Below are 24,705 nucleotides of genomic sequence, written 5' to 3'. Positions count from 1 at the left end.
CAAGCGAGACCAAATAATGATTTTTAGAAGATTTCTCATTGTATTTGTGCTCTAGTATCCTCCTCATAAGTGAGAGAAACACAAGCCTAGATTTACAAAGAAATCACGCAGCGGAGCCCAGCAAACAAAATTGTTGCATTGCGTTGCATGAACGGAACAGAGAGCAGACCAGCACCATAGCTACTAAGATGTTGCACAGCTCTGTTCTCTCCCTGCACTAGCGCTCATTAAGCCATGCACCAACGCGGACACCATTTTGCCATAGTGCAAGGGTGTCTGTGTTTTGGTAAGCATGATTTTTGTGCTGGAAAGGGCCCTTTCCTGTACAAAAACTATACTTTAATGCATTTTCCTCTTTGTATATGTGCTGTAGAATGCTGCCCACTTACAACCTGGAAAAACTAGGAGAAATGAAAATAGTTCTCCTCGCTGTGCTTGGCTAAGGGGAGGTGCAGGATTTTGGCATTAATGCCTGTCTACAATTCTTTGTAGGGATATGCGTAAAAAAACATGGGTGGTTACACTGGAATGCCTATGCACGACCAATGGAACACCTCATAGACACAAAGTAACGCAAGGCAGTGCATTACGTATCTTTGCGGTACTTTTAGTTACAATCCAACACAAATCACGATATGCATTGGATTGTAAATCTAAGCCTAATATATTTTATCGGGATTGTGTTAAAAATGTCATGCAAACCAAATGCAAAATCTTTGTAAATCTGTGGCTCATGGGTCAAGACTTTAGTGAAGATTCCTTTTCTGAAGTCCAGGGCTCTAAGTACTGTTCCACTTGTCCGAGTACGTGTACAATCAGCAAACAAACATATTCAGAGACTGGTGCATTTTGTTGCAGTATAAAATTGTTGTTAAACATACTCAAGTTGTCTATGATGCGTCTCTGAACAGTAAGAATGTAGCCCAAAAATGTTATAACTCAAAAAATAATATAACCCATTTAATTTCTTCCAGATAAAATGAGGACATACCACTTTCTTTTCAAAACATAAAAAACACTTAAAAACATAAATATGACACAAGACAATAATTCGTTATTTTTTAAAAACTCCAGTTTAATCTCGTGGCTGAGATTCAGGAATAAAACTGGGAGAACAAATTATAAGCATAAAGGACAAACAGCACAGTGCTGGAAAAACAACATTTATTTAAGCCTCGCAAGGAACTGCAGGTCAGTAACCAGCATGCAAGACTCCCATTAGATGCTTGAGTATACCCATCTGCTGTCTTGCATTGTTCTGCATAGCTCTAGAAGTGAGTGAAGCGTGGGGCTCGTTTCAGAGGGCAATTAATGAGGGAAAGTGAGCAGCAGTGATTTGCATAGAATCATACAGTGAGTTGGAGGAAAGAGAGAACTAGCAGTCTCAACGAGTGATTGTAGCAGTCAGATGACACGCGCTCTCCTCGTTTTGGTGACTATACTATCATATATGACATTGGTAAACCTAGCAAAGCATTTTTGAAAATTTCAGAAAATGGATCACACGCCTTCTTCTGTTTTTTGCTGGCTCTATATTCAAACTCACCATTGGTTCTCCTAGCGATGTTTGTTGCTCTTCCCTGTATTGTCACCAGTTCAGGGGTGGGCTGTCACATTGGCCTCCATCTGGCTATACCTACAAGCCCTTTGTAGACAATGTGTGGAGCCATCTTAAGGCAGAGATGTCCACCTTTGTTTGAGGAAAGCGAAAGCCATGGCAATTTGTAGGATAACCATATGAGATAAATTGACCTACATTGAATTTAAATGGCAGTCGTTTATATGGTTATCCTAATCATGCGACATGAAGAGTGCAATGTTGGGCACCTCTGCCGCAGGGGATTCACAGAAGGACCACGTCACTGGTTGACCATGTTTATAGTCCTGGGCTTTTCTTTTACAGACCATTGTAATCTTGTATGTTAGTCCAACTGGAGCAAAATCAATACAACAACTTCTACCATATATTAGGTCTTCAAGTCAAGGGCCAAAAACATGGTGTCAATATTAGCTCAGTGCCTTAAGTCTTTCTTGAATGGGACCTTAAATGCTGCAGTGCCAGCCAGCAGCATCGATGCACTGCCGGCCACAATAAATCCCCAGATGCATAATGTTGACTTAAAAGTACACATAAAAAACAAAAAAAAGAACAACATAGATCAACAAGGATAAACATAACGACTGATGGCAAAGACTCTTAAAGTTAAAGGATATGTGCTGCACACAAAGAAATAACTCGGGCAAACTTTAAGCAAGTGAGTAACTTGCATCAAATATCAAGAAAATTTACCATCAAAATACGCTCACCCCTTATTTGCCTCAGCATCCAGTTAAAATGGTCAGTTTCACTGCCTACTATTAACCTTATGCAACAGATATACAATAATAGATATACATTTTATATTTATACATTTATATATATTTAAAACTTTATTTAACACAGTTCAGAGACATCCACATTTTTTGATACACGCAAAACTTTCACGCAATATTCTCCTTTTATTCTTTCACATTCTAACACAATGGCTGTTCTCATCCTTTCAATGCAGTGGAATCAGCATCTGTATTAAGTGGGTGGAGCCACCTATTGTATAATGCTCATACATGCTTGCAACATAAGCATAAACCAATATTTTCATTATAACTTAATCATCACAGTAAAATGGCTGCCTCCACATGCCTATTTTTAAAACTATGCTTTGCTGCTGGTGCATGCCCATTCGACTATGCTTTTGAAGAAAGTGGAAGGAAAGAGTTAAAATTGCTAATTAATCTACAGTATAATTACACATTACAGCTAGTGAGATGGCCCTTCTTTGTGAAGACTGCCTACCATTGGTGCCTCAGTTTAATTAGCATATCTCGCCGGAGCATATATGCAGGACCCACATCAGGCTCTAGGAGAGGAATGAAAAATGTGTGTTCCGATCATGTACTCAGCGTCATCCATGGCTTATATCGGACAGAAATGCTATTTCCTGAAGGAAGCTGAGGGATTACAATAGAGGAGAGAGTATAGAGCAAAGTATCAACATTTCAAGCATTTGTGAAAGACTTTACATTTTGCAGTGGCCACTTGGTCTTTTCTAAGCAAAATTAGCAGGTAGCCCTGGATCACATAAGAGGAGCTGTATCAAGTGTCTCCTTCTTCTCCCGGTGGAGGTTGCAGGATCCCTTTGATGGGTGTTGTTTGCTGGCCCAAGAGATGGTAAGGAATACTGTCCAGAGATATTGCAGTGACATAGGCTCTCTTAGGTGATGTGTAAATCTTTCTTCCAATCACTGTCATTTCCCAATCCCTACCACTGTCTTCTACAGATGTGAGAGCGCCAGTTTGAGGCCTGAACGAGTAACCAAACCCTGTTTTTTTGTGGATACATGACTCACTGGCCTGACAAAAGGAATTCAGCAGCCTGCAAGGGCCATAGTGCTCACCAGAGACCAGTAAGAGCAACAAATATCCTTCTCCACTGCTATGATGCCACAACGCACCAGACCGACAGCCATTCTTGAACAACAACTCACAAAGATTTCCACTTTACTAACTTGGGGTGTCTTCAATAATCTTTTTGGGGGTCCTGTCTAAGCAACCTGTCCCTATTCTACCCTCACCGATAAACAGATGTAATGCTTTCACTACCACGGGTAGTTTACAATCTACAATGCAGAGGAAGCAATTAGCAGTAAAAGGGTTTATAAGGTCCGAACATCTGTAAACTCAGAATTAAATGTATCTGTCAATAGAGTGATGTCTCTATAAAATTTGAAGAGACTGATGTTTTGGGAAGCAGGCCCCTCCCTTCTCTTTAGATTTCTGAGTCATACATTCTGTTTTCATTTCTTGCCAGTTGCCTTCACCCCACTGATGTTAATTGACCTCCACAACTGTTCCCATCATTCTGCCTATTCCCTTTTGGGCTAATGACTCCTTTCTTTAAACCTTTTAATCTATTAACTCTCCAGCCCCCTTGTCCATGCCTGATGAATTAATGTATCTACCCAAGCCGCAGGGGGGCATTGTAGAAGTTTCATCGCAATAACATTTTACACAGTCATTAACAAATCTTGTGTGATCAAAAACACAATAACATTTCAGTACCCTCTACCACCCAACATACAATCTCTACATTTCTTGCGGCTTGGAGATCTCACGCCTATTAAAAAAAAAACACTTTGTGTCTTATAGTGCTTTATAAAAGTACAAAAAGCATTTTGTACGAATAACACCAAACAAATCTTGAGGATTATTTTTCCTGTCTGTGAAATCCCAGCTGAGAAAAGGACCACCCCTTTTTCTATCTTTGAGAGAAGCCACTCGCTTAAATGAGCTGGAGATCTTTTCAAAGTCACATTGTATCACCACAATGGTGGAGTTTTCACTGCATCCTTCAGTGATGCATTGCTGTTGTGGCAACAACAGTAGCATGAAGAGACACAGATGTCAGAATGGGTGAGGGGAATGTGGACGGCTAAGAGACACCCATCAGTATTTCCTTAATCACCCACTAAATTTTGCACGACCCCTTCATGCTCCAGAAAAGGGCCTATGTGTACTGATTTAGGGGTTTCCATGAATAATAATTTAGGATGGCTTAATAATCCATAATTGGGGTCCCCACCTCCCACCCTATCATGCCAAGTGACACTTAGGATGGGCTACAACTCTTATTCTAGTTCATAGCCACAGAGAGCCTATCTCTGCTTTTCTCTAAGGATGCTCCATTCAAATTCACTCATCAGTAGGATATATCGTCTATGTCCACTTAGTCCTACAGAGTACTGGGATGACTTCATGGTGCAGATTTGGAAGCCAGAAGCTATGGGGTGCAAGCTTGGATTTACGCATATCCTCATTGCATGCAAGGCTTGTCCTCAGTTGTGGAATGTGTAAAGTCTAGAGCATACCTAAGACTAGGGAACACCTATAGGTGTCTATTCTATGGATTATGCTCAATGGCAGGCTCTTGCACTGGTTGGGCAGCTCTGCAGAGGTCTTGTAGGCCGATACTGGGCGTGGCAGACTATTGCATAATCCTGGGGTACTGCTGCAGACCACTACAATGTTGACAACATGCAACATATTGGGGAGACTCTCCTGTCTAAAGACCTGTTTATCAGTTAAGTTGCAAGACATCAGAAAGATGTTACTTATAAAAAAATATAGAAAACATATATTATTTATACAATTGACACCAAAACAAAAAGAAATAGAGTATTTGAATGATATCAGCTAAGTGCTTTTAAGAATTTGAAATGATTGATATGGCTTCACCCCTTGCAACCCAATGAGAATTTTTGAATTGGCACTGATGCAAACTGCCCATATGCAATAACAACAGTAGTATGTTGCAGAAGTTGACTACAAGTCTTAACTTCCCCATCAAATATTTCTATGGAGAATTTTCACATTGTGAAATTTCCCCCTATGGGGTGGAGATCATTGCTTCTGGACTTTGAATAGCATTAATGAAGGTAGCAAGAAAAAGTGGTGCTACTTACAGGCGAGGTGCTACTTACAGGCGAACAACAGGCATTTGATAATTTAGGGGAAAGCCCATATGTTTATAACATTATTTAAAATTGTGTACTTAATGGCAATATTTACACCAAATAACTAATAAAAATTGAGAATTAGTAGTACTAAAACTATGTTAAAGTGACATTATATTTTCTTTTCTTTTGCATGAGGAACAAAAATGTCTGAACATCTCTACAAACAATAGAAAATTGTTCTTTTGTAGTGAAATGTGGTACTCTAAACTATGAAGAGTACATTAAGAAATATGGTTTACAATCAAAGGTTTATATTATTTTACCTAGGCAGAAAGGCTGTCATCTCACTTCCAGGCCATCAGCCTGCTCAGGTATGTGCATACATGAGAAATGATTTCCCATTGTATGTGGATTGTACATTTATTTATCCAAGAGTTACACATTCACATTTCTTCGCAGACTGCATGATTTACAATCTTACAACTCCCACAAATTCTCAAGGGAAAATTCAGGAATACTAAGGATTGACTTGGCAAGATCAGCAGATCTTGTGCAGTAAAATACATGTGAAGGGTATGATGTTTCTTTATTGGACCCCTAACATTTATAATGTAATATACACAAAGTTCCTGGCTTCTCCATCTGCTGTCTACCTACTACAGTTAGTAAAAAAAAAGAGACAAAACAATCTCTTTTCACACGAAGACCACAATTATAAGTTTGATACCTAGCTCAATAGGAGATTTTAACCCAAGATGAATAAAGTAGTCAGTTGTGCATTTCCCACTGGGGCAAAGGAGTGAATTTGTGAACATGATTATTATTGGTTGCCAATGCCTTCTGGTTAATCATGTCCTTGGTGTGTGCTCTGGAGTGTCCATTACAATATTGTTGACTTTATGCTATATCACATTTCCTGAAAAACACTTGAAACCCAACTTTTAGTGCACTGACTTTCAGAATCAGCTAGACTTCCTCTGGTACCATACTCCACTGTCATATTTTAGTCATGTTACTTATAACTTTTTAATTTGTGTCCATCAACTTGAGATGGTTGGCTTTGCGCAATGTAACTCATGTAGTTATATGCAAGTAGGCATGGAATCATGGGCCTACTTTAGGTTATGTTTACTCCAGGTGATAGCAATCAGGCCAGCAAAGGGTTCTCTAGAATTGACATCCAATATCTGGCCACATTTGGCATGATTCCAAATGTTAGTACTCAGACACAGAAGTGGATTGGTCAGTCAGTAGCTGGAATGTCTATAAAGAGAATAACTAAATGAAGTGTTTGTTCCATACCTAACATCCTTCTTGCAAAGTAGAAAATGCTTAGAAAATAGCCACCCAGACTGGAGCCGGAGGTCCCATACTCCAGGGGTCAGAAGATAGGATGCAGTAGTTAGAAACATGTCTGTCTCAAGCTCATATTTAGGTATCATAACCTAGCACAGCCCTATGGCTTGATGGTGGCCATGCTCTCGCCTTGTATTTTGCCCTGTGTTGGCACATCTGTGATTGTGGCTATCTGTCAAGGAGGAGGGTTTATTTGAGGTGCCCATGGGATCCAAGTTAGTCACCAACTCACATTCATACAACCAATGTTTAGATAAGAAATAGTAGCCTCATCAGAGAACACTAATTATAAAGAGGGACTGGGGAAAGGGAGCATGAGGAAAATAAACCAAAGGGAAGATGAACAGTAAAAGCTGCAAACACAAAGCAATGGGGGAGTGAACTGTATGTCAAAATGGCTGACGAAGCGTTTGCTGCACAGATGTCATGTGACCTTCTACTTGGCTTGTTGAAAATTTACATCACTGCCACTGCTTACTGCTTACTGCTGTACATCATGGGGTCACCATACAACACCAGTGAACGTACTAACTCTCTCTTTCACATCAAGTTCAATGGGTGTGGTAACACAGTCTCTTCTAGCATACATTCTTACCAAATTTCTTTACCATTCTTACCAAAAATCTAAATTTAATTAACATACGTCTATTTTCAAGGCATTGATGCGCAATCATTGTGTGGCATTATTAACAAAGAAACTCTCAAAGGAAATAACAAGTTAAAAAAATATCTTATTTGTTTCTCTTTATGAGCAGACTATGGTGATTGAACCCCCTACTTAGCTTAGCTACTGTTCGGGGCTCTGACCTTAAGTGCAAGCTGTACATAGTGCTCCCTGAGCTCCAAGGCATGGCACACTACAGAGTACCAGGCTTCAGCTGTGTCAGTAGGCCTGGGTGCAGTTCGCGGAGTTCTGCATAGCAAAAAAACTCTGCGAAGTTCCACGAGTGGCGGAGTGCAGTGCGAACTGCAGTTTGTGCTGGTATTCCTGCAGCTCTGGTAGAAATTCTACCCGAGCGGCAGCTCGAATTGCGAACTTACTGTTCACGATCGCAAACTTACCATTCGCGATTGCGAGCGGGGAAAAAACTCTGCTGCACATCGCGAAGCGGAGTTTTCTGCACTATGTGAGCTCCGCGGAGTGCAGAAAACTCTGCAGACTCTGTGAACGGAGCGAAGTTCACCGCCCAGGCCTACTGTGTGGCAGCATGGATTTGGTCTCTGCTGTATGTATTCCTGATTCTACCTGTTCATTTAACAGTTTTATTGATGGAGGCTCCACTGTACCTTGTGGATGGATGGCGATGGAGGAAATTACAACGGCTCTTTGGAACAGCACACAAAATAGAAACCTACAGTTGATTATCTCTGCAGAAAGCACAATTAAAAATACAGGACAACAGAAGCATACTGCACAAAGGAAAACTTTTTTCTTATTGCATAGAAATGTTGCTGCATAATACTGCCTTTGGCATTTTGGCCGACATTGGTTACCCGGCACTGTTACTCTATCTGCCGGCTACTCCGACTATCCAGGATGACTGACCGCCTCTGAGGTTGGTAGAAGCAGCTGGTAGAAGTTTCTAGTCTTTGGCCACTTTTTGGGATGGTCATTTTATTCCTGAGGGTGACGCCATCCGGAGTCCGAGGGTGGCCAGACTGCTCGCCGCAAACCGGGTCTTGGGAGTTGGAATGAGAAGGGCTTTTGATAGGGGAGAGCAGTGTCCTAGAGTCCAGCAATGACTGATGCTCCATGAAGGGGAAAGGAGGGCTAAACAAAATTAGGCTTTGAGGTCTTCCTGGCCTTGATCTATAGGAAGGCTTGGAAAACCCAGATGGTCTCTCCATTTTGGAAGAAAGCGAGACTTCCCCTGTAGTCTCCCCATCGGAAGTGCGCTTTCGCCTTAATACTGGGGCATCAAAACATGTGCTCTGGTCGGAAAGAGATGGGTCTGCAGGAAGGCTGGATGAAGTATTTGAGGAAGAAGAAGAGTCAACAGCAGTTGGGTCATTGTTTTCCTTTTCCGCCTGAGTGTTTTTCTCAGTCCATGGGTAATTAGGAGATTCCTGGTGGCTTCTGGCTGGGTTGCAAGTCTGCCTGGAATCTGACTGGCTATTCATCTCTCGGTCCAAGGGAGGAGCCGTGGAATCAATGTTTTGAGTCTGCAGTGGCTGTGGAATCTGTGTGTACTGAAGTTTGGGAGGTATGACGGGCACTGCTTTAGCCTGGCACATCTTAATCATAAAAGAGGTCCTCACTGCAGAGACGCTCACTGGTGCAGAGTTACGACGGCCAGTAGCCGTATGGCTAATTGACATGTAATCCAGTTCTTGTGCATCAAACTGAGTTCTCCATAAGTCCACTTTGTTTTGGTCTGTTGTTTTGCAGCTTGATTGTGGAATCAGGCTTGTTGGCGTTACAGCATTTGATTCTCTAACCTCAGTGTGAATGCCTACAGGCTGGCTTTCCACCTTCAAAAAATCATCTCCAGAAAGAAGTGATTCCAAATTGAATGAAGAGGGCCTTGCTTTATGGGACGCTTCTTCTTCATTAGCCGGTGTCTGCTGAGGTTCTTTGGGCAGGAATTCATGGTTTGGAATTGGTCCGGTTTTGGGGAGATGATGCTCATAAACCTCTTTAAGTTCTTTTAGTGCTGGGCAACTATCCACTGGCTTCAAGTGCAAAGGAGACTGTACAGGCTTCAAGCTTGGAGGTTCTTCCTCAATCACTTTTGGATCTGTAGGAGGCAAAAGAACACAAGCTTCTTCAGTTTTCATGTATCCATTAGAAGTATCATTGACATACGAAGGTGACAGCTCCTCACACTTGGATGGCTCCCCAGAAATGTTCACTTGGCTGTTTTGCCCTGAGTTCTGAGGTACGGTATGCAATGTTATACTTTCTTCCCCAGCTCCTGTTTTTTCGGGAAGTCGTTCAGTTTCTCTTGCATGAGCCTTTTTTACAGTCCAGCGACTCACACGACTGTCTTTACTATCCAGGGAAAGACTACGACTGAATTCTGGCCTCTTGTTGGACTCCACTGGTGCACCAGTTCTGTTTGGCAGAAACTCTTGCACCTCTCTTTCTTGGATATCTTTCAGTTTGGGGGAGTGAAGGGGACTGGTGACCCACTGGTGTTCTTCCCACGGCTCTACCAAATCAAATGTTCGAACAGCATCTGCCCAAGTCAAGTGTTCGTCCTTACGCAAAGACCTCTGAGCTTTACTGGGGGTACTTGGTTTTTGCCGCTGATTTTCATCTCTACTTGAAGGTAAATGTAGGTCTTTGACTTCTCTGGTCCCCCTAGAGCGGATCTTTAAGAGGTCCTTTTTAACTTGACCCCAAGTTCCTGCCAAAATGGAATTATTTGTTTTTGAGGAACTGGGCTGCTGGGTGGCAGAGCTGCGGCTTAAGCCAACCTGTTCTGAATTTCTCCTTGTTGGTGTTGGAGGTAGTTCTTCTGAAGTGCTGTCTTTCGACTGAAGCTTTGCATGATGATCTTCATCTTGACACAGCGGACTGCTGCTCTGGGCATCCATAGCACTTTGTAGACTCTTTGACGATGCTGTCTCAAGAGAAGGATTTTCCAGTTTCAAAGGGCTTGAATTGCAATTTTTATGAATATTGTTTCCTGGCTCATTTACTTGAGGAATGCCTGTGTTTGGTGCATCTTTGGCCAAAGCACCTTCTTGAGCCTGAATGGTTGTATCCACAATGTCTTCTTTACTCACTGTAGGATTACTTTCCAATTTAAGAGATGTGTTTGACACAGAGGAAGCGCCAATGTCTGCACTGGGTGATTGAGCTTGGACGACATTTAAAGCTTTTTCAGCATTGAAAAGTTCCTCCTCTGATTCAATAATCTTCAGTTCCTGCTGTATCTCTGGCCACAGTGATTCCACCAAGGTTTGGTTAAGGTCATCCCTCACCTGTAGAACATAAAGAAGTTGAGAATTATACACTCATCTTTATACAGGCAAGCATGTGTCTGAGTCATAATAGACAAGTCTTGCTGACATTTGAGTTAAACTCTTCCAACATATTTTGTTGATGTTTTTGTGTCTTCTTTGAAAGTACCTTTGTCTGTGACGTATAGAAAACAAGCTTAGCAATAAAGCAATTAAGCGCTATACAAGATGGGGTAAAACAATAGAGCGTAAGAGCCAAGACGGAGTGAGAACAAGTTGAAAGGATACTTCTGGGAGGAGAGAAGGGGCCAGCTTCTAGTTAAAGGGGGTGAATATTGCAATGGGTAGAAGAGAAAAGTGCTATATAGAGGTGTTTGGCAAAGCATGCAAGGGGGTTGGCTGCTGGTGGTCCCAAGGAAAGAGGTATGGTAAGAGGCACATGCTTGTCATGTGCAGTGGGTGCAGGCGGGGAAGGAAGGGGTTTCTTTAGTAGTCACTGGTAAGAGATGATGACGTAGAGACAGGGTCTTAGCTGGCGGTAAAGGGCCCATTTATGGTCAGGAGTTTACACAGTTCACTCTTTAACTCTAGAGGCAGATAATCTAGATGCAGTTTCTGGGCGCCAATAAGCAAACTCTCCTATTTAAGGGCTATTTGGAGAAGGAATGGTCAGTGGTCCTCTGTTCTTGTTGCGGCCGCTGACAAGGGGATCTCTCTTTGGAGCATTCTCTGTGAACAGCAGGAAAGAAGAGCTCTATGGCTCCAGGAAATCCCCTCTAGGGCTGTTGCAGGGTAGTGAAGACATACTCAGTCAGTGATACCTCCATGGTTTTAATATAATTGAAGTTGAGAAAACAGCAGAGCAGAGGACGGAGCCCATCACCATGCGTATCAAAAGCATATCAAACGGGGTCAACTCTCTAAAACTTCCCCAACCATTGCGGATTGTGCATTGACACAATAAGGTCAGAACCACTTACAAACCTATAGGAGATTAAGCTACTTCAAGCTTCTGTCACAGACACCAAGAGCAAACAAAATATAGTAGGCATTATACAAAGAGTACAGTGAAACACACAAATCCTGTATTTTACAGAAGAATGTTTCCACTGATACAGGTAGCACTAATAAACCTAGCCAGTAAACCCTGTGTCATTGACACCAGTGTCACTCTGCAATACATGTCCTAATACCCAAGGGTCGCAATGATATAGAAGCAATAATCCACAGGTTCATCATGCAATACCATCATGGATGATAGGTCTCATATAAGAGACACTTCACAAAGCACACCTGGCCATTCCTAAGTTGTTGACTACTTTACTAAGGTATGAAATGACTACTAATAAAGTGAAACTTTGACCAAACAGTAATAATGCCCCCAGTTCAAGGAGGGGGAAGACCTCTTGCCTGTGGCATGAAGACAATCCTGACATATCTTAATATATTTCAACCAGATAATTTCTTTCTCAAGAAAATATGTTGCTTCAATTCTATTGCAAAGTTACCTGACATTACAGACAGCAATATTTCCAAATACCCAAACATTTTGCTTCTCTTCTTAAGGTTTGATTTCTTGAATGTTATGGTACCTCCTAACAAGGCACTTACATTATAAATATGTCCAGAATACATTTTGGTTTCTTGTCACTACAATCACTGGTTCTACTACTACCCAGGCACCAGTTTTGATGCCTGAGCCTTCTTGGGTAGGATTTATAACTAATTTCTAGGCTCACAATTTTATCAGCCAAGTTTGTTCTGTATCTTTCTTCATTCTTCTCTCAGTTTCTAACCTCACTACTAACTCTTTTGTGAAGAACATCGCAAATTCCAAAAATCTATTGCACAATGCCCAGAGCAAATTCCTGTGATATTATTTTAGCGGGATGCAACCAGCTGGTTAATATTTGACCCTTAATTTCAACATTGTTTTCCCAATGGCTCCATTCCAACCTCCTGATGTGGCTCATTCGTACAGGGCCAAAATGGTAATTCTCAAAATTACCACAAAATCACTTATATAGATGCGGCAGGCAAAATATACTGTAAATATGTGCTCCACCATCTTCAGTCCTGAGGGGAAAAAATTATCTACACGAAATAACAGCCGTAATTTAGAAAAACTCTTCCTGCTTTGACAACATAGCAGTGTTAAGTATGAAATTGGATAAATATGTCAGTATCTGGGGAACGGTCAGTTTGCGCTTATGCTGCAACCCATGGCGACTATCAGGGATAACCATCCAGTATTGAACCCATTGCGCTGTTTAAGCCACCGGAACCCAATATAGGTATGGTTATTATCAATCTTTACGTGCAGTCGGGGGAGTTTCCTCTAGGTTGCTATACTGTCAGATGGGGGGGACTACCGTATTCATAATTCACTTTACATTCTGGTGGGGTCAGGACTATAAACACATCCTATTTGTTTGCCCTGCTCGTAAATCTTGCTGCAGTCAATTCATGAGAAACATAGTTTTAAGAGATAGAGTATTTCACCTTAAACATACTCTATAGATTACACTTTGTCTACACACATAGAATGCTATCATAGTTTTAAATACTTTAATCAGTTTATGGAACTATATTAACTTTTTAAAATATATGTCTATAGTGTATGCTTTATGAACACAACTAAGTGGGACAAGCAGACTGAAATAAACATATCTTTTATTACATGAATTCTACACATCTAGGCTTGTTTGTTATACTACGTGAGTTTACTTACCTGTAGTTCTCCATTTTAGGCATCTTTCATAGCTTCACATGTTTGAATCATTGCTGTCATTTAGCTGACAAGCGTAATATTTAACTTTGACTGGAAAGCATGGTCACATTATTAACCTATTCACATCAATGTTAATTAACACAAGTGTCAACTAATCAGACTCAAGCTCAGAGAGCACTAGTCCCTCCAGAGCCCACAATACAGTAGATGTTGTTGTACAATTGTGAGAGATAACATATAGGTGACCCCATACTGGGGTGGAGCATGGGTCATGTGTGAATGTATGAACATTTCCAATTTTGGGGAAATACACTTATAGGTAAGTAAACTTTTCCTTCTCCAGCAATGGATTTTTCATAACTTTGCATTCCTGAATCAGAGTAGCAAGCAGTAAACATCTTAAAGATGGATGGTAGATAACTAAATACAAAAATAGCACACCTCAGTTAAAAAAGTGACGTAAAACCACCTGTCCTACTGCAGCATCCCTCTGCACTGTTACGTTCTGGCAGCAATGTTGAGTAAAGACGTGTCTCTTGTTCCAGGTTGCCATCCTACAAATGTGCGCAAGTAACACTCCAGTGAACAATTGATGTTGACGCAATTCTTGTAAAATACTCAGTAGCACGTCCCTGTAAAGGATGGCTAGCCTTATTATAACAGTAAACTATGATTGCGGATACCCAACAAGCAATAATTTGCTTTGAGAGAGATTGTCCTTTCCTCGGAGGGCCATAAGCTACAAGTAGCTGATCAGACTTTCTGAATTGCAGGTTTCTGTCCAATGAAATTTTAGGCATCTTCTAAGATCCAGGGTATGAAGTGCTCCTTCTGCAACATTACTAGGATATTTAAGGACATTTTTAAGAACCACTGGTTCATTTAAATGAAAGTCTGCTTTCGTGAATCCCTGAATTAAACTTGTGCTTTTTGTTGAAGTTAAAGATAATAGGAAAGCAACTTTCCAAGAGAGAAATTTTGAATCTAGGTTGAGTAAAGGTTCAAAGGGATTTTTCGTAAGTTGAGAACGTACTGTATTGAAAAGTCATGGAGACGCTGGAAGTCTCAGTAGTGGAATCATTTCTTAAAATGCACTTTAAGAAATTATTTTATGAGTCTATTGGACCAGACGGATGGTTGATCCGTTTTCCTTCTATATCAAAATTGGCCTCTAAATGGACCTATGCAAATGCATGGCTGAGCATGGAAAAAAATCCAGTAAGATGTGGAGCAGAAGAAAATGCACACAGGTTGTGTTGGTTTCACCAAATATAGAATCGCTTTTATTTTGCTTCATAGGTTTTATTAGTAGACAGTTCCCTAGCTTTGGATAATATTTCTCTGCAGACTGGCTGCCAAGACTTGGAACTCCCTCCCCATCCACCTTCGGCTGACCCAGGACCATCTCGCCTTCAGTAAACAACTCAAGACCTGTCTGTTCGAGCAGTAGCATACCCCTCCCCCCAAGCGCCTTGAGACCCTCCCGGGTGAGTAGTGCGCTATACAAATGGCATGATTGATTGATTGATTGATTGATTGCAGACATCAGTAATGTCTAAGCGGAAGAAGTCATTGTATTCAGGAGCCAAGCCAACAAACTCAAAGTTGCTGGATTTGGGTGTAAGATCTAACCTTCTTTACAAGATAGAATATTCTGCAGAGTTCGAAGTGGAATTTGATGCTGTTCTAAGTGGAGAAGTAGCTCTGTGAACTAACATTGCCTCGGCCACATTGGGGTGATCAGTATTAGGCAGCAAGCTTCTCTCTTCATTTTATTGTAAATCCTAAGTAATAGGGGAAGTTTGGGAAAATACAGGAAAAGGTCTCTGGCCATGCTGTTGAAAATGCTTTCCCCCCGCGACCCCTGTACAGTGTATCTGCAGGTGTATATCTTTCATTTCTGTTTTGAGCTGCCGCAAACAGGTCCATTTTCGGTTTGACCCATTGAAGAAAGACTTTGTTCAATTGAGGTAGGTTTAACTCCCACTCTTCGCATCGGCCTAAGCATTGTTCATGCCTGGGAGATGTTCAATTGTTGATTGCATGTTGTGTTGAATAGCTCAATCCCATTACTTCAGTGTTTTCTCCAGGTAGGGAATGAGACCATGTGCCTCCCTGTTTGTTTATATAATACATGGGCGCTGTATTGTCCATTTATAATAGTATACAACACCCTGTGATCCTAGTGAGGAAGGACTGTAGACATAATTCTATACCCCATAACTCCAGGACAGTGGTGTGCGTTACTCACCGACCAAATGCCACTGGCTGCTAAATCGTGGATATGGGATCCCAGCCATCGAGAGAACCATTCCCCATCATAACCAATTATGATTTCTGCTGGAGGAACCAGAATCCAATTGTTGCATTCCGCTGTTGAGTCCACCATGGCAAAGCCTGGCCCATTTTTCGTGTCACTCTGCCAAGATCATCAAATGAACCTTGGCTTTGTACCCATTGGTTGCCATTGGTTGCCTTCGGTATTCATGTTGGTTTTTATTTACGTATTTTTCAGGGAACAAATGGCACGATCTGAATTTAAAAGGGTTTATGATCTAACTAGAAAATTGCAAGTAGTAGATATTGAATCATATGGTAATGAATATGCTGGACACCACACATGAGAGATAGTGTGGTCTCACTTGGGTATGATGGCCTTCTAAAGGCAACGCACTAAGAGTAATGCTGGAGGCTGTATAAAGATTGTGGGGGACTCAACATTGTGCCTCTTGTTTATTTAGGTTTTTCAAGTTGAATTTATACCACTTGGATTTCTATGTCTGGTGGGAAATAGTTGGTGGTGATTTTTTTTCTTTTTTCTGAGCAATGTTTCTTTACTTGGGAGTTTAATCATTATGGAAGGTGGGAAAGGCTGTGTGTGGAGTGAGGGGGTACTGGTAAGGGGGGCCTGGAGTTTGTTGCAAAACTATACAAGCCAGAGAAGGTAATTTGATAAGAAATTCCAGTTAATGCATCGCTCATAAGCCATACAACAAGGGTTTGTTAGGATAGAAAAGAGGCAATGGAGCGGATCTGGCCATTTAAGTCTGTTATCTATGTCTATAATTTCTTGTGTGAGCTACAATTGTGCCATTGAGGTGAAGACAGATGCTTTTTCATTGAAGCATGAATGTATTATTGTTACATTTTCTACACCTAAGGTTGGCAGGTGGTCCTTACAGGCCATGCACTCTGTCCCCCCTTGGCCCTCCTATTATTTTCATTCATGTAATATGTTGTGAAACAAGATTGCTGGGAGATTTCGTTGCAAATCTGATTCTTTAATACCTGGAGGAGTCAAGGCAATCAGTTATTATCACCAGGCATGCTACTCACTGGGCCATTATGGAGCCGGTCCTTTAATTCTTCTTGTGCGTGATTCTGCTGATTGCTACCTTCCTCCGGATTGACTATCTGATCTCTCATTTGGTTATCTTCCTGGTTGACATCTTGCTGCAGGTTCTGTTTTTTCTCCAGGCCGTCAGGAGACACAGGTACGTTCTCAAGGCTGATCTTCTCTTCGGAAGGATGACATGTCCCAGGTTCAGATATTTCTTTGGACAACTTCGAATCATCAAAGATTGCACTGATCTTCAGGCCAGGCTGCATCTCAATTGTGATCCCTAGGAGAAAAGCATACACAGAGTTTGCTAAAAGGAGTGAAATAAGGTTATTTAGAAAACTGAATTATCAACCGTATGTCCTGTTTCTTTCCATACTTGATTTCACCCTCCTATAGCTACCTTTTATTACCAAACATTTTACATTTAGCCTATGTAGTTAAACAACAACTCAAGAGTAGCCCCAACTTAAACTACTTTTCATTGTTGTTCAAACTAGACATTCAGTTTGTCATCTTCTGTATATTCATATTGTTCCTCAAAGCAATAGTAGTGAAAAGGTGACCAGCCTAGCTTCGTGTGAAGCGGTCGCTCCAGCCCACCTCCCGACCTGCAAGCGCTGTATTGGTATCGTAGCGCTGCCTGCCCACACTGACATTATTCTTATTATTTCTGCACCTGATATCCGGCGTAGCGCTCCGCATTGCATTATCTGTATACAATATTCTATTCGACCTGTGTGCTTAGCGCTGATCTTTATCTCGACGCATTACTTTCAGTGTTTAAAGTACTTTAATTGTGTGCGTAGCGCTGCCTTCCCCCACTGCCATAACTTAATTTAATAGGACTTGTGCTGCCTGATTGTTTGCACCCATAGCGTCCTGTTGTCCTTGTTGTTGTTGCTTCCACCATTTTGTTGTGCCTGCAGCCCGTCCCTCCCCCTACGCTACCGCCTCCCAGCTACCCCTCCCACGCTCCGCCCCTTCCACTACTCCACTTATGACAGATGCATCTACGCGCAGCGTTCACGCGCAGCGATCGCGCCCCAGTCGCGCCGAAGGTGCGCCAAAGGTAAGCCCGTCGACGCCCGTCCGCGCCTGGACCGCGCCCAGCGCCCGTCCCCCTGCTCTATGCCGCTCCCAACCCCCCAGAGTAACTTATGATGCCGCTACTCTCCTCGCCCTCAACGCCGGACGCACCCCACTATGCTGCGATGCTACCCCAGGACGTACCCACGGCCCATTCTCCTGCCTCTCCTGTAAGTTCAACTGCTTCAGGACCCTCACCAAACACACTTCCTCCACACACAGCTCCGAACCCAACGACTTGAAATGCATCCTACTGAACACCCGCTCGGTCCACAGACATGCAACAGAACTCTGGGACCTAATCGACACTGCGTCACCTGACATCGCCTTCCTTACTGAAACATGGATGAATGCATCCTCTGCCCCCGACATCGCCATAGCCATACCGGACACTTACAAGATCATTCGAAAAGACCGCACCGATCAAACTGGAGGAGGCATCGCCATCGTCCATAGAAACACCATCAAAATTACAACCAGCTCTGACGACAATCTTGCAACCGCCGAACACCTCCACTTTCAGATCCACACCAACCCCAGGACCACCCTTAGAGGCACCCTTATTTACAGGCCCCCAGGCACCCGATCTCAATTCAGCGACGTCATCACTGACTTCGTCAGCCCGCACGCCCTCGCCTCCGAGAACTACATTCTTCTAGGAGACCTCAACTACCACCTTGACAACATTCTCGACAACAACACCACCACCCTTCTGGACAACCTGTCCAATCTCGGACTCAAACAACTTGTTGACACCCCCACTCACACAGCCGGACACACGCTCGACCCTATCTTCACCTCCAGCAAGCACATCTCCTTCGATCACACTACAGCTCTCCACTAGACGGATCACAGCTGTGTTCACTTCAGCTACAAAACAACCCTGACCCACAACCGTCCACAACCCATTCCCCGAAGAAAATGGAACAAAATCACCACCGACCAACTCCTCACATCACTCAGCCAAAACACTCCCACCCTAGCAACGGACCCAGACCAAGCGGCCACCAACCTCAGGCAATGGATTACCCACAGTGCGGACGAACTAGCACCCCTGAAAAAACACCAGTTGAAATCATCCAGCAAAAAGGCTCCCTGTTTCAATGATGACCTTAAAAAATCCAAGAAGACATGCCGCACCCTAATTTAATTTAATTTAATTTAAATAGCATTTGTAGTGCGCAGCTATGCCCAGTGGGCGTCAAGGCGCCTAAGTCAAATAACAGGCTGTTAGCAGACAGGAACAGGGCCTACTGATATGCATTAATAAAGAGCCAAGTTTTCAATGACTTCCTAAAGAGGTCGAGGGAAGGCAATAGTTTAATTTCCAGGGGGAGTGAATTCCACATCTGAGGTGCCAGTATGGAAAAAGCTTTGCTCCCCCATCTAGCCTTCTTGGCTCTGGGGATTACTAGTTGGTTAAGCTCACTGGAGCGCAGGCATCTGCTCGGAACATATCTAATGAGTAGCGCCCCAAGAGCATCAGCTGAGCCTGCGGTTAGAGCCTTATATGTTAGGCAGAGGAGTTTAAAAGTGATCCTTGAAGGAATGGGGAGCCAGTGGAGGTTCTTCCTCGCTAAGGTCATAGATGCCAACCAAGGCAGAGCGAGAGCAAACCGAGCTGCCGCGTTTTGAATAACCTGCAAACGCTGGAGCAGGCCCTTATTGGCCCCGGCGTACAGTGAGTTGCAGTAATCTAGCCTTGAGCTAACAAGGGCGATCACCGCCTGTTTCCGAGCTTGTGGGGACAGATAGTGCACGATCCTTTTCAGGGTCTTGATGACACCCCAGCAGGTAGCCACCGTTCTATTGACCTGAAGCTCCATAGAGAGCTTAGTGTCAAAGATGACACCAAGGTTCCTGGCAGATTGTGTAGGTATAGGGCAGTCACCTAAAGAAGGAGGCCACCAATCACCCGACCACATGCCCTGGTCTTTGCCAAAGACCAGGACCTCTGTCTTATCCCCGTTCAACTTCAGGGAGTTGGAAATCATCCACTCTGCAACAAGTTGCATGCAGGCCCTAAAGTTCGATGCGGTTTCATTCACAGAGTGGGTCAGGGATACCATGATCTGCGTGTCGTCGGCATACGACACTACCTCCATCCCCTGAGATCTTACTAGTCTTGCAAGGGGGGCCACGTAGATGTTGAACAGGGTCGGACTCAATGCCGACCCCTGTGGCACCCCACATTGCAAAGACTTGGCAGGGGAGAAGTACTCACCTAGCATGACACGCTGCTCTCGTTGATGTAAAAAGGAGCTCAGGAGACTAAGAGCCGGGCCTTCTACTCCTGCCTCCCTTAACCTAGATGTTAAAGTAAGGGGAGACAGGGTATCGAAAGCTGCTGAAAGATCTAACAGCACCAGTACGGTGGTTTGACCCGAATCCACTTTTCTGCGTATGTTATCCATGACTTTCGTCAAGGCAGACTCTGTGCTATGTAGCTTTCGAAAGCCATGTTGGGACCCGTCCAAGAAGCCCGAGGTATCAAGGAAATTTGAAAGATGAAGATTCAAATGGGTCTCCAACATCTTAGCAGGGGCCGGCAGCAAAGAGATGGGTCTAAAGTTCTTCAATTCTCCAGGGTCTAAGGTGGTCTTTTTCAGCAGCGGCTTTACAATGGCTTTCTTCCAAAGTGACGGAAAAATGCCCTGTTCCAAGGCTCCATTCATCACTTCCAGCATCGGAGGAAGAATGATCTCTCTGCAGTTCTTAAGTTGTTTCAGAGGAACTGGATCAAGTGGGGATGAAGATTTTGTTTTGTCCAACAGACTGTTAAGATCCTCTAAAGAAAGAGCAGGAAAATGTTCAAAGGACTGAGGGGAAACTTTATTCCAAGCTTCCAGTCGTTTAGTTTGAGAGAGATCCTCAGAGCTAAGAGAGTTCCTCTGCGACTTTAGAGCTATGTAGATATCATCTATCTTTTTGTAAAAGAAGTCTGATATATCGTTACATAGCTCCTGGGAAGCAACTACCGGGTCAGGCACCTGGAGAGAGCACAATGAGTCAACTATATTAAAAAGCTCTTTAGAAGAGGTTAAGGTACAGGTTAAGTTGGAAAAATAGTCCTGTTTTTCCTTAATGACTCTATTTTTGTACTCTCGTAATAGAATTTTATAGCCTTCTCTGTCTTTGGGATCCCAAGATTTACGCCACCCACGTTCCTTCTGTCTGCATTCTGAAGAATTGGAGAAAAGAACCAACCTCAGACAACATGGCCTCCCTCAAGACAGCCACCCGCAAACACCACCAACTGATTCGATCCGCCAAGAAATCAGCATTTAAGGACCGTCTCGACAACAATTCTCATAACAGCAAGGAACTCTTCAATATCGTCAAAGAATTCACCAACCCTCCCGCAGCATCCAACGACATCACTAACTCCCAAGACCTCTGCGATGCGCTATCCTCCTTCTTCTACAACAAAATCGCCGACATCCACAACAGCTTCAAGAATACTCCCAATGACCAACTCACCCCACCCCCTTCAGATCCCACCCCTCCAACTAACAACCTCAACTCCTGGAACCCAATTACCATTGAAGACACCATTCGCCTCATGAACTCAATCCACTCTGGCTCACCTTCCGACCCCTGTCCTCACTACATCTTCAACAAAGCTGACTCCATCATCGCTCCCCAACTCCGCGATATCATCAACTGCTCCTTCAACTCCGCCACCTTTCCAGAAATATGGAAACACGCCGAACTCAGCGCCCTTCTGAAAAAACCAACAGCAGACCCCTCAGAACTGAAAAACTACCGACCCATTTCCCTCCTCCCTTTCCCGGCCAAAGTCATCGAGAAAGCCGTCAATAGCCAACTCGCAGCCTTCCTTGAATCCAACAACTCCCTGGATCCCTCACAGAACGGCTTTCGAGCCAAACACAGCACCGAAACCGCCCTCATTGCGGCGACTGACGACATCCGAGCACTCCTGGACAACGGTGAAACAGTGGCCCTCATTCTACTCGACCTCTCCGCCGCCTTCGACACTGTCTGTCACAACACCCTCATACAACGCCTCAACAACATCGGCATACAAGGAAAAGCCTTGGACTGGATCATCTCGTTCCTAGCCGGGAGAACCCAGAGAGTCCGACTCCCCCCTTTCTACTCAGAGCCCACCGAAGTCATCTGCGGTGTACCTCAAGGCTCCTCACTCAGTCCCACCCTCTTCAACGTCTACATGAGTCCCCTCGCCTCCATCGCACGTCAACACAACCTCAACATCATCTCCTACGCCGACGACACCCAGCTAATCCTTTCCCTCACCAAAGACCCCAACACCGCCAAAAACAACCTTCACGAAGGTATGAAAGAAGTAGCCGAATGGATGAAACAGAGCCGCCTAAAACTCAACTCAGACAAAACGGAGGTGCTCATCCTAGGATCCTCCCCCTCAGCTTGGGACGACTCCTGGTGGCCTTCCGCTTTGGGATCAGCGCCCACACCCACAGACCATGCACGTAACCTTGGCTTCATTCTGGACTCCTCTCTCTCAATGTCCAGACAAGTCAACGCCGTATCGTCCTCCTGCTTCAACGTCCTTCGCATTCTCAAAAAGATCTTCCGCTGGATTCCCCTCGAAACAAGAAAGACTGTCACCCATGCACTGGTCACGAGTCGACTGGACTATGGCAACACACTCTACGCCGGAATTACAACAAAATTGCAGAAAAAGCTCCAGCGCATCCAAAACGCATCAGCGAGACTCATATTAGACATCCCACGCCAAGAGCACATCACCGGTCACTTAAAAAACCTCCACTGGCTTCCCGTCAACAAAAGAATTACTTTCCGCCTTCTTACCCACGCACACAAGGCCCTTTATAATCTAGGACCCGAATGCCTCAACACCCGACTGTCCTTCTACTATCCCACCCGCCAACTAAGATCATCCAATCAAGCCCTCGCCGCAGTCCCGCGCATCCGAAAAACCACCATGGGTGGCAGATCCTTCTCCTTCCTGGCTGCCAAGACCTGGAACTCACTCCCCACCCACCTCCGCCTTACTCAGAACCACATCTCCTTCAGAAAAGAACTGAAAACATGGCTATTCGATAAACAGTGAACCCCTCCCTCTAGCGCCTTGAGACCCTCTGGGTGAGTAGTGCGCTTTATAAATGCCTGAACTTGAACTTGAACTTGAAAATCTGTCCATTGTGATCCAAATGACTGCCACCGCGGGTGCAATTGAGTGACAGCTCTGCTACACACTCCACAAGGTGATGTTGGTAGGGGTGGTCAAGTTCTGGAAGGGCCCCACACCACCTGCACCTCCAACAGCTTGAAGCCAACACCACCTTCAACAACTTCACCTAATTTGCTAATATTTCTATAGATAAAGCAGGATTCACCCTGGGTCCAGTTCTCAGGAGGGACCTCCTATCCAAGTGGTATTGACTTCCATACTCTAGTCGGACAAATCTCTGCTACCCACGTACATTCTCCCTTCCCCTTGAGACATGGGAATGCATTACAAGCGATGACCCAGAAAACCCATCGTAGAGAGATTTGGTTACCGTATGTTTAGCATAAGCCTACCACTGAATGAGGCCGCCAATAACACCCTAGACAAAAGAACTCATGGAAAATGATCTCACTTTGGGAAACAAGAAATTGAGAATGATGCATAATGATGATAATTATGGTGACTGATGGTTGTAGAGTACATCAGCGACTCCTCAGTATGTGCTGGTACTCGTATGCTGAGGAGCAGAAGGGGGAGGTGCAAAGGAACATTATTCTACATTATAATACAAGCAGTCCTGAAGTCATGCAAATCCCTGCTACTTTCAGTGGAGTACAAGTTGAATCTGGCTTCCGTAGACTTCTAATATTTAGTCATTTAAAGAAATCCCACAATGCAACGAGCTCTAAAACACCAACCATATTTTTGGGCACCCCAGAGTAGTCTACCGCAACGCCCTGTATGAGAGAATACAACCGGTTCTAGTGAAGAGGCCCCGAATCCCTAAGACACCGGAAAATTCCAAAACATGAAACCCAAAAAAAGATCTTCACATGACTGCCTGTGCAACAAATGTACCAGTTGAAAGTACTGACAATGACTTTCAAATCAATGCACAGGCATGCCTCATATTACCTTAAAGAGCCTCTGGTGCACTACAATCCCCCATGTCTTCTAAAAAAAGAAGCTTCTATTAAGGCACAGATTTTGCTGTAATGCATGGAATGGAAGATCTGTACTTGTAAGGGGGCTAAAGCTATTTAACTTGCATCACCAGAGTTAAGAGAACCCCAGACCTTCGTGCCCCACAGAAAGGTCCTACAATTGTGGTGGTACCACAGGTTCTTCTAACACTTTCACAAGATCTTCATCTCCACTTAAGTGCCAATTCTTCACCATTAAAACCTCCACTGTCTATTGGTTGGGTTTAGAGGTTTCCACAAAACATAATAATAAAATAAAAGAATGACTAAAAGAGAAATGGCCAGATATACAAACATTAGGAATACTGATTCCCTAATTGTGATTCTCTCTGAATCACAATGAGGAAATGGGTATTCCGAATTTATGAATCTCATTGAGATTCATTTAGGGATTCCTTGTGGGTCGCAAATCGACCTACCTCATGAATATTAATGAGGTAGGTCGTAGTTGGTGACTCATTAGGAATCTCAGCCATCACAGGTGTGGTGGCCTGTTGAGGTCAGTGGACCATCATGTCTATGATTACTTTTTAATAAAGCAATCTTTTTTTTTTTTTATAAAACGGGATGCATTTAAAAAGAAAAAACTGAAATCATGAAGTTTCAT

General features: G+C 43.5%; 1 protein-coding gene across 1 annotated transcript in view; it reads right to left on the bottom strand.

The window, feature by feature from the left end:
• Window positions 1–7,448: 7,448 nt before the first annotated feature.
• The window catches only part of ARHGAP31 (Rho GTPase activating protein 31), a 529,796-nt gene continuing 512,539 nt past the window's right edge, over window positions 7,449–24,705 (bottom strand). The window contains exons 11-12 of the mRNA XM_078656718.1: window positions 16,826–17,112; window positions 7,449–10,779 (exon numbers count right to left, since the gene is read on the bottom strand). Coding sequence (XP_078512844.1) covers window positions 8,353–10,779; window positions 16,826–17,112 — 2,714 coding nt within the window. The 3' untranslated portion in view covers window positions 7,449–8,352. The remainder of the gene's footprint in view (window positions 10,780–16,825; window positions 17,113–24,705) is intronic.

The sequence above is a fragment of the Lissotriton helveticus genome, chromosome 8, assembly GCF_964261635.1.
Source record: "Lissotriton helveticus chromosome 8, aLisHel1.1, whole genome shotgun sequence".
NCBI lineage: Eukaryota > Metazoa > Chordata > Amphibia > Caudata > Salamandridae > Lissotriton > Lissotriton helveticus.
Note: the sequence above shows the minus strand (reverse complement) of the source record. Positions and strands in the feature narration are given on the sequence as shown.